Below are 11,337 nucleotides of genomic sequence, written 5' to 3'. Positions count from 1 at the left end.
CTTATGAGATAAAACCAGCAAGCAAACACCATAAACACTCACGTGAGGAAAGAGATCCCAGGAAAACTGGGGTTCCCAGCCCTGCTGTTTTATATAGGGCTGGCTGCAAATCTGGGCACCAACAGGTGCAAGGTTAATACACATCTTTAGTTTTCCTCCAGTCTAACAGCATGACCTCACAAGCTTAATCAGTTCAAAAGCTCCAAATAGAACAATTCAGTGAATTCAGTCAGGATCAAATCCCACCTCAACCCACGACAAATATATTTGTACATTGCTGAAATTCACTGGAAGGAGAAGTCAGAGCCTTTTATCACTGAATATTCAGGATTGCATCCAATTTAATACCAGGTACCCAGAAACTCAATCTGGCTTAACCAAGAGAGGTTTTATTTTTATACCATTAAGAGTAAGAAGAGGATATAAACACTGTAGAGGATTTATGCTTTCATGGGAATCCTGAGCACTCTTTAAAATCACTTCCTTTCCCTTTTCTCAAGCTAAGGGCTATATTCTATTTTATTGAAATTGTGTTTCTTGAAAACGGGGCAGGAGAAAACCAATATCTGCTGTAGTTTGGAAAAAGTCCAGGCTGTGCAGTACAAGAAATCAGATTTCAAAATGTTTACAACTGAAGACTGCATTGTATGTACACACAATAAGATATTTAAAAGTGCATTGAATGACCCATACTTTTTGAAATAGCTATGCTGTACATCAATGTGTCTTTTGCCAAAAGCCACTGTGTGCTATGACAGAAATATTTATCTGTCCCTTATGGCAAACTACCATTTTTTACTCATTTCAGATTGCCAGTTTTCTCTTGTCTCCCCAAACCAGGCTGGTGCCAGCACTGCTCTGCACTGTGACCAGGTGTTCACTTCTGGTTAATTTTTTAAGAGTTCAATTTGCACACGAGCCTGAACCTCAAGTATTTACAAAACGACTCTGAAGCCTCTAAATGCATGGTTCCTATTTGGCACAAAAGGAAACCAACGTGGAAAAAAGATCATTCCATGACAAAAACAATACTGGGAGATGGACTACAAAGCAGATTCTGCTCTCTGGTCAGGAGGTCTTTGTCCCAGAGGGGGATTGCACAGGGCCAGGAGTTAAAACTCCATTAGGAAAGCTTCAGCCTTGAAGGGGAATAAATCATCCATCCTCCTGACAATTGGTCTGGACATCTTCCAGTGTAAACATACACTTTTTATGAGATAACTTTGCCTTGCTGAAACCACGGTGGAAACGCGTGGGCCTGTCATGTTACCTTTGATGTGACTCAGCCTTTTCAACATTCCTGAAGATGTGAGGTATTTGTGCTTCCAGTCCAAAGAATGATTTTCTTAGAAAGCCATAGCCCTGCTGGGGCTGTGTCAGGACCTTTTCTTCCACAGGAAGCAGGGTGAGGAGGTTCACCCTCTCTTACTGGACTACAATGCCAAGCAGCCCTCAGGACAGATAAAAGTTTCATGTGTTTGGCAAATTATTCCACAATTTGAGTTCTGCTCTGATCTTCAAAAAAGACGAGTAAGACAAAATGGCTTAGACCTGATTAGTGATTTTTTTGCATTCTATTAATACTTTTTATCACCATAATGAGGATTTAAATGCCTCATTGATTCTGCAAAAGCCTTCTTTGGTTCTTTTAGCAGGAGGTAGCGTGATTGATACTGTGAAATGAGATGAGGCACTGGAGGTGACTTTTGATGTGCATAATGCTTTCTCCCATGGCTCTGTGACAGGTCATTTGTTCAGTCCTGCTGGATTAAATGTTGCCCTCTCTTTCAGGAGTGCAAACCCTGCTAGAGCCCCCTGACAGCAGCAGGAAGGTATTTCAGATGTATATCTGTATGACTAAGGACAGGATTTGGGGCTCCTGTGTAACAGTAGTCAGGGTTCTACACAGCTGATCATGAAATCATGTAGAGGACATCAAAAATAAATGAATTTTTGAGATGAGGATAATGCCACTGAGGAGGACCTCAGCCTATAGTAAATAGGAACCACAGTGCTGTTCATTTGTGGAAAAACCTCAAAACTTTACAGTTGTCATGTCACTCTTCAGACTCCATTTTTACTCTCTCTGTACCCTTGCTGTACAGAGTGATGGGGTAAGGTCTCAAAAGCTTAGATATTAGGATACTGTCAAATTCTCAACCTTAAAACAATGTTCCTGCAAGCTCAGCTACGCTCGTTCAAATTTGAGAGCAGTGTCCAAAGCTGCTTTATGTCCAGTGCAAATATAGGCCAATAAATATTATGAGGACACGTATGTAGCAAAGAGACAGTCTGGTGGCTTTAATTCCACAGCGTGGGAGACTGCAGCCAGACTGTCTGGTGTGCCAGGGATTAGGTGCTGATAACATCAGAGTCTGAGAGCAAAACCAGATTGCTCTGCAGAGCACAGAGTATGCCAGAGGGAAGGGGTGTTCTGAGGCAAGGAAACAACATCTGCCGTACCTGGGGCTGCTCTTAGAGCCACTGGCCTAATTTCTCACTGAAAAGATCTGCTAAAGCTGAATGCTCTGAGTTAACAGATGTTGTAGTCAGCACTCAATGAATGTTTCAGATACTCAGTAGTGTTACTGAAACCAGAATTTGGTCTGTTATTTCTAATAGAAGTTATCCAGGAGATGTCAAACAGACACCACTGTAGTACCAGTAGCTGTAGGCTAATGTTCTGTGGACAATTCAGCCAACAGTGTCCCAGGAACACAGGTTAACAGTGCTGGTGTTTCTATCTCTACTGTAGTTCTCAGAGCCAGCCACCTTGTGAAAAGAGCAAGAGGGCTCCCACGTCCTGGGGGCAGTACCAAGGCATGGCCTGAGCTGAGAAGTGACTTCCTAGCACCATTCAGCTTCCTAAAGCAGCTGAAATTTAGAGGAATAAAAATGGTCGATTGTGTTAATTCATAGGTTAGTTGTGGGAGACAATGGGAAAGAGGACCTCCTGTTTTTGGCAGTGTGAGGTACTAGGTAGTCCTGTGTCTAATGGGAAGCTGCACCCTCAGACCTGCTGCTCAGACCAGATGCTGTCTGTACTTGATACAAGTCTTCAGGATTTTCTCAAAATCCATGGCTCCAAATTGCAGAACGCACATTGCCATAGCAGTTCCATATTCCACACACATACACATTTCTGACTGGATACATCTCCATCTGAATCCTCTTATCCCATACAGAACTAGGGGAGGCCTCCAAGATTTGCTGGTGGAAGGAGGAGGCTGTGCCCGCTGGCAGGCTGTGCTCAAAGACAGTGATTAGTAGGTCACTGAGCGCGTGTGCTGCTGTCACAGCAGATGCAGGGCAGGCACCCACCCCGTGCCAGCTGGGGCTCAGCAGCTCAGGTCTGGAGAAGGTTCACTGACCTGATACTGAAGTTTCATGCACATTCACCCTTCAGCCTGTGTTGAATGCTTCTGCTCTGTCTGGCAGAGCTCCTGAAGCAGAAGATGCTCTGGGAAATGTTATTCCTCAGGGCAGGCACTATTTAGCTGTTAATTTTTTATATAACCAGAAAGCTTATGTCTCAGTTTCTGTTTTACAACCATATCCTTGTCTCAGACCTAAATTTATCTATGTTTTAAATCATCTTCACTCACTGTTATGCACTAGATTTAATTCCCTACTATTATGTGAAATTATTTCTGCTCGGAATGCTGAATTGTGCCACTGAGGTTAGAGACAATGTTGCCTGTACTAGAGAAATGAATCCCAGAGCACTCTAAGTATCCTGCACTATTATTTTGTGTTCTGTGTAAGCAATCTGAAAGTAATGCTGGAACTTTAGAAGTGTTTTATCTGCTTGGCTTTCCTAATTGAATAAACACAACAGCATTTATAGGTGGTGACAGCAGTGATTAGCTCAGCTTGAATTATTGCTTTATAAGTGCTGGCAATGTCTTTAATTCAGTGCAGGTCAGTGATAAACACAGGGCCTGTTCTGAGTAGAGATGTGGACTCACTTATGATCCTGGTACCAGATCCATGTGGGTAGATCTTTACCTTATCCAGAGTAGCAGCAAAACTGCCAATCTTGGCCCACATGGGCCAAATCATCCCCCAGCTCTAGGTGACAGTTTGATACTTTCTTCTCATTATTGTAGTCTATTAAAGTTCTCATCTACCAATTGCTCTCTTAAATGTTTTTAATTAACAAAACTTAATTTTGGCTAATACTAGATTTTCTCAATCCAAGTAAACCAGCTTAAAATAAAAAAATAAGCCGAGGCTCTGGCAAAAACATTCAGGTCAGCCTTTCACTGGATAAATTGTGTAATTTTGGTAAGGCTGGAATCAAAGACTGGATCACAGTGCATAATATATTAAAAAATACTGGGAGAATTCCAGTATCTAGTATTAAGTGGGTAGTTGTAATTCCTGCAGGATAAAGAATGATAAAGAAACAAAATGCTTTAATCCTCTACAAATTTGTCTAACATTTAATCTAGCTACTAACCATATGATATTTCCTTTCTCGAGCAGTCTTAATTGCTCTTAATGCTACTAATTAGGACTGTGAGGGAGAAAGTGGAAATCATCAGCAATTAAATTCATGTTTCTGTGTAAAGCCAGGGCTCCTACGTGAGGTGCATGTTCAGAGTTGTGCAGGACTCCTCAGGGTGGATCTGTTCTTTCAGAATATTTCACATTCACAAGCAGCTCAGGGCACAACCACCACACTGTGCACTCCTGTAGCACCTTTCCACCCATCATCTCAAATCACAAAACAAAGATGATCTAATATTAATGAAGCCTTTAACAGTCTGGAAGCAGAATTCCCTTATGCAGCATAATAAAGCAGTAAGCATCTTTTCTCTCCAGTGCTTCCTCTGCCTACAAACATCCCCTCCATCCTCCCCGGTCCAGCTCCATCCAGCTGTTCCTCACTCAGCCCCCTGTGTCAGCCAAGCCCCCAGGGCTCAGGCAGAAGGTTCTGCCCTGATAGGAAAGTGAAGCACAGCTGATTGTTGTCTGTGTCCTGCTTTGGCTGCAGATTCAACATCTGAACCAGAGAATCACCAGCTTTGTGGAGGGTTTGCAGAGCCAACCTCACGCTTAGTGCTGTTGTTTCCAGGGTGGAAGCTGTGAATATTATCCCCCAGGGGCTGCTAATCTGACCTGCCTCACCTGCCTCAGGTGAGGAAAGGTCAGGACAGTTAAAGAAGATATACTAAAATGCTGCTCATCAACCTCCTCTCTTGCCTGTCAGTAACTGGTCTGTGTAACACCAGTTCACCCAAAGCACCAGCCTTACCAAAATGACACATGATGCCTTTTTGTGGCTCATCTGCTCTCACACAGCAGGCCAACAAAACCACCTCATTTCAGTCTTCTGTTTCAATCATTAGACAGTACTACTACTCTTCAAATAAAATTCTTCTCCCTCTAATTTAACCTAAAAAGGATAATTAATTATCTCTTTGTAGCAACTGCTCTCAGTGCCTGATGCTACTGATGCAGCATCTACCTCATACTTTTAAGTGTGACCATAATGTCATATGATGATCACTTAAAATAGCAAAAAAATTTGTTTTTTCTAAGCCAGGGTTGCACAGTGACTCCATTAGCACAAAGTATGTGCTGCTGCTGGAAAGAGGGAAGCAGCTCTGGGAAATGTCTCCATCCAGCCTGCATTTAGCTGGATATGTACATAGCAACTCTCTTTGGAATAAGAATAGGCTTTTCACATATATTTAAGTGTTACCCTGTTTTGAGGCTTAAGCAGGACTTTGAATTAAAAGTAATTTTGTTGGAGAATTCAGGAGTTTCTCCTGTCATATATATATGAAAGCAGATAATTAGGTCATAGGCTGTCACTGTCTTCTGCCCCCAGGCTCAGAAGCTTAGGGTTGGATATAAATCAGTCCTGAAAATGATCCTATTAGAATCATCACACAAATCTTGATTCCCAAATGCTGTATGGAAATATATGACTTTTTACATTTTTTGCCCAACCATATTTTGATTCCTCTTTGAAGCCTGTAGAGGGTGTGCTCTCCATTCCAAATTAGGATCAAATGTCTTTCTGCAAAGTAGTAATCTGGATCACACTGAAGTTATAAACTAGCTCCAGATATTATTGGGTGAAATGTTACAGACTAAGATACAGTCAGAAAAGGTGACTTCCAAAAAGAGTCCCTTTTGGAATTAAAAGTCCATCAGTCTCACTGCAGATCTCACAGCATTTGCTCATTGTCTTCCTCTGTAGCTCAGCAGAAATGAGCTGTTGGCCTCATTCAGGCTCTTGTTCTGAAGCCTAAGAACAACATTAAAGTAAAATGTAGCAGAGACTGTGCAGCTCTAATCTCAACTCTTTCAATAAGGAATGAGATCCTCTTTTTGAAAAGCAAACTGTTCTTGACCAAACCACTGCAAAGTTTACAGCACTTACAATTCCAGTGATGAAAATGTATCAGGGGTACTGCAGTTTATGAGTTAACTCACAGGAGTGCTCAGAAGTCCTAAAGTAGATTATAGCACCCAGGGGTCTCAGGAATACATCCCTGAACACTGACTGTGTCTTGAACAGCTCATTATCTAACTAGGGAAGACAAACTGTGGAATAAAGAAATATTCCATGCCCCAGTTAGTAGATGGGAGAGGGAATGATAGCGATTATGTTGCCCCAATTACAAAATGGAGATTGTGGCAGAGTCAGAAACTGAAGCTGGAGCTCCTGGGTCTCTGTGCAGGTATTCAGAAGCAAGTCCCAAAACTTCAGTTCTGAGGAACTGCCTCTGTTGAGCCTCGCTCAGTCAGGCACAGCTGGATGGCACTCTGAGGGGAAGAGAGGGGCAGGGCTCTCCACCCTGGCTCTCTGGGAGGGTAAAGAACTGATCTATTGTGGGACACCCAAGACACAGGAAACAGAAGTTGGTTTCAGTTCTGTAGAAATTATTCTTCTATTTGTTCATTTTTAGGAACATGTTTCCAGCCAATCTTGTTGAGGCCACATTCAAGCAGGTAAGTAGTTATATTCCTTTTCCTGATGAATGATGAGCCATCATCATATGGAACATGTATCTTTGTGAACACGATCCAGATACAGACATGGCACACTGCTTCAGACACTGTTAGCACTTTCAGCAGTTAATGGGTCCCTTTCCATGGCCTCAGCAGCCATGGTGTCCCAAGGCAAAACAAAGAAGCATCAAACTGTCCCTAGTGTGACCAGAGAGGCGACATGCACAACTGTGTCACCTCCACCTCCGCCTGAGGAGAGCTGGAGCCTCTTTAAGAGCTCCCAGTAACACCACACAAAGGAAGAACAGGATACCATGTTCAATTAAAGCAACAAAATAATGTGTTTGTGCATAATCTAATTACTCATTGGAATTTGGCCAGAAAACCTCATCTGAAAGTTCTGAGTGAGCAAGAGGCATGGCTGTAGTTATTTCACCGGGGGAAATACTTCATGAGAACCTTACCTCTGGGGAGACAGAGAGGAGGGCACTCTAGGGAGTCATTCCCAATTCTGTCTTATAGGAATGTAGCTCTGTCAGGAGGCAATGTGTTTGCTGCACAAGGGTCTGATTAGAGGAAACTATGATTTTGTTATGCTTTTCCAAAAAATTCAACTAGTTTTACAGATTTTAGCAGCACAGGGACAGGAGCTGTCATTCTTTTCATGCTCGTCCCTTTAACATGGAGCCTTGTTGAAACAGAGCACTTAGGAGATCTCACTAAACTATTAATTCCTGCTGGGATATTAGAGTAAAAACGCCTTTGTTTTGTTTCAGTATCGCACCAGGAGTATTCCCATCGTTAAATCCAACAAAGCCTCATCTGAAAGCACCACTCGTCGCATTATAATATATGGAGTCCAGGACGAGAATGGATCCAACATCCAGAACTTTGCCTTGGATATCACTCCCCCTCCTGAAGTGATTTACAAATCAGAGCCAGGCACGAGTGACGGCATGAATGTGCTGGGGATTGTGATATTCTCTGCCACCATGGGTAGGTTTCAGATACGTTTGGTTTGTAATAATCCAAGTATCCATTTAAGAGAAAAGCATTGGGGTTGGGTTGCTTGGTTTATAGATTCAGCTTTTTAACTGTTTCTATCTAATCTTTGTGAGGGAGAAGGGCAAGACTGTTACCGAGCTGTTTCCCCAACCTTTCCAAGATAAATTTTCAAAATCCATGCAGTTCTGTTTTCTGTGCATACACTTGCATTCTTTTTGGTTTATTTTTTTCTCCATTATTTTGAGCTTTTATTTATGAACCATTTTTTGCTGACTGTAAGAAGCACTAATACAGGAGGCAGGACTACACCAGGTCAGAGCCACAGCCCCTTTGCCAGCATTCTGTTCCACTCTCTGGACAGTAGAAAAATCCCAGAGTTTCAAGGAATTCTGCACTAAACAAGTCTACAGCAGACTTTCTTTCCAAAGCCTGAGAAGTTCATACATTTCTAATGCCCAGAGTGTTGTTTTACAAGAATAAAGAACTTCCCACACTGCTGTTGGTTAGGGGGGCATCAGGCTGAGACACCCCTGGCTCCCCTCTCCTGGCTGGATATTTTATGAGTTTTAAATCTGTGGATCTTCTTTTTTTTTTTATTAAAACTTCATTTTATTTTTGCTCTCCTGCAATGTTGAGGGTTATATACCATCTAGTAGCTTGTCACAGTGGACTGTAAGAGCTTCTGTGTGGCTTATTTATTCAGTTCAACTTTCTGGAGGAACTCTTTGGTGCCATATGTGTTATATTATGTTTGTGGATTTGGAAGAAGAAATTTAAACAAACATGTCCTAGTTAATCATAAAGTTCTGATGATTTTTATAAGAAAATGCTGATCAGATTTTCCTTACATAAATTTATTCTTGGAAGTTAATCTGGTCAGCAGAGGTAGTTCCATAACACATCTTTGCCTGGATTTATTATATTATGGCTCAGACCAGCACAAGGGGTCAAGACTCAAGCCTCGGATTAGCAGATTTGTCTCTGTTTTTACAGTTTCCCCAGTGGGTGGTATTCCATACACAACCCTGCTGGAAACTGGCTGTCCTCCAGTTTGTAGTATTTTTTAGTGAATTCCCAAAGTGCAATGGAACCACAAACACTATTCCAGTCCGAATGTGTTGGATATGAATGAATTAATTACATGTACTTATTAGGATCAAGGGCAATTTTATACTTCTGAGCACAGAAGATCATTCATTGTCTTCCCAGAACTGAATGTGTGACTTTTACCATGTCCCCCAGTCTTGCTGGCCTGGGGCACCAGTGATGGAAGCTGAGATCTGGTTTCTTCCTGGCTGATGTTCAAAAACTATAGTACCACTTCTGTCACCTACATCATGGTCCTGCTGGGTCACCTGGGACTGTGACAGCCACCAACAAACCTGAGACACCAAACTCTCAAACCCTGGGACTCTTCCAGTCTGTCATCTTGAACAAAGGATGCAGCCAAGCATTTATCACTGTCCTCAGCTTTCTGGACCCCTCCCCAAAATGGAAGCAATAAGACAGAAGACATGTGGCTTCAATCTCTATGAAAGAAGAGCATCCTTCCAAAGCTTTTAGTTATTGCAAAAAAATTATACAGGCCTTGGTGCTTTGCAGCAGTTATGCCCATTTTGGCTGAGTCTTATTTGCACAAAGGTTTTTTTATACCAGAGAAAAACAGCACTAGGCTGGGTATGAGTTCTTATTACAGCTTCCTTAAGGTCCTTGAACAGCATAAAGAGACAAGAATTTAGACTTGAGCTAACTGTCCTTTCCTGAAGCAGGAGGTGAATTGCTTAGTAATCTCAGTCCAGGAGTAAATCTTGTGTGTGAATGACTGGATTTCTTTGCTGGGCATGCATTAAAATGGGCAATATTTGACAGGCAGAGTGTAAAGCCCTGCTGCTGACTCAGCTGTGATTAGCTACACTACCTCTCCTCACACAGTGTGCAGGGATTGCTGTCAGAGATGATGACAGTAGCCAAGCACTGAGACATCTGATCTTTTTTTTCTTGGTGGAGCACATATTATTGATTCATGACAAGGAAAATGTTTGCACTGAAAAGTACCCTGGGACATCAGTGACGCAGACAGGAGGCCTCAGTCCTTCCCACTTCTCTGTCCCCCCATACCCACATGCCTAGGTAGGATAGTGTTTTAAAGAGCAAATCACAGTCATTCCTGTAAAATTAAAAAGAAGACATTCTTTTTTTTTTGGCATTATACCGATTTAGAAGATAAAACTCTTGTAAAACTGCCACCAACTAGAAGAGCTGAATTATATTTAATGTCCTATTACAATAGGAGCAACATGCTTAATGAAAGAGTGTTGTTTTCTGACCTAAACTTTAGAGCTTAGATGAATGTTAACAGGCTTACAAACATCTTGAATGCACTGTTATTGTGAAATCCCTGGATAAGCCAGCTGACAGCCTCCCTCCCTGCCCCAGCAGGGAATTGCCCTGGAAGTGAGACGTGGCTCCCAAGTGCAGCTGTGGGCTCCACGGGCCAGAGCCCAGGCTCCTGTTCAAAGCAGGGACATGGCACATCCAGAGCAAGTGGCAGCAACACCCCCCTCCCAGCCCCCTGTGTCCCCACACAGCTCCTTCAAAGGCTGCCTCGCTGGGTGCAGCTCAGTTTTGAAGTGCTTCCTTGAGCAATTAACTCCATCACTTATAATCCTTTCAGGGAGGGATGGCAGATAATTAACTGTAGGAAAATGTCATCTATTTATATGCATTAATGGAAACTACCACTGTCTGGAGAATACATGGTTAGATGACACATCCCAGAGCTCTATTCATTTCCTTTCTGGGCACTGGGCACACATAAAGGAGTTTTACTTGCTTTCTTCTTTACTGGTTAGTCTTTATAGCAACTTGGCTTTTCTTCCCATAAATTTGCATTTCCTTACCTCCCCTAAATTTGCAAAGCCTGACTGATTATGAGGGTTGGTTGTAATTATGTAGACAGACAACTACTAAAAATAAGATGGAGACTTCATCATTAACTCCATTACCAGAGCAAACCTCAAAGCCTGGCTTTGCCTCCCAGGTGTCCCATGGGTGCTGTCAGGTTGTACACAGCACACAGGGGTGAGGCAGGGACAGATCCTTCCCTAGAAAATGTTTTTCAGAGGGAAAGCACTGGGGCTTTGTGTGAGGGCACCTGAGAAACTGAACCTTGATGCCTTTGACTGCAGGTATAATGTTGGGGAGAATGGGGAACAGTGGAGTTCCTTTGGTCAGCTTTTGCCAGTGTTTGAACGAATCTGTCATGAAGATTGTGGCTGTTGCTGTTTGGTAAGTAACTCTTTTTGTAAGAAAATCAGAATTTTTTTTAAAGAGTAAGAAAATGTCAACAGAAGAGAATGTACA

The 11,337-nt window shown here is 42.4% G+C and overlaps 1 protein-coding gene across 1 annotated transcript in view; it reads left to right on the top strand.

The window, feature by feature from the left end:
* The window catches only part of SLC1A7 (solute carrier family 1 member 7), a 48,444-nt gene that overhangs the window by 19,689 nt on the left and 17,418 nt on the right, over positions 1-11,337 (top strand). The window contains exons 4-6 of the mRNA XM_017805337.1: positions 6,927-6,969; positions 7,746-7,965; positions 11,163-11,262. Coding sequence (XP_017660826.1) covers positions 6,927-6,969; positions 7,746-7,965; positions 11,163-11,262 — 363 coding nt within the window. The remainder of the gene's footprint in view (positions 1-6,926; positions 6,970-7,745; positions 7,966-11,162; positions 11,263-11,337) is intronic.

Source organism: Lepidothrix coronata, unplaced genomic scaffold (assembly GCF_001604755.1).
Source record: "Lepidothrix coronata isolate B3197 unplaced genomic scaffold, Lepidothrix_coronata-1.0 Scaffold12, whole genome shotgun sequence".
Classification (NCBI taxonomy): Eukaryota; Metazoa; Chordata; class Aves; order Passeriformes; family Pipridae; genus Lepidothrix; species Lepidothrix coronata.
This window is presented reverse-complemented; position numbering and strand designations above follow the sequence as displayed.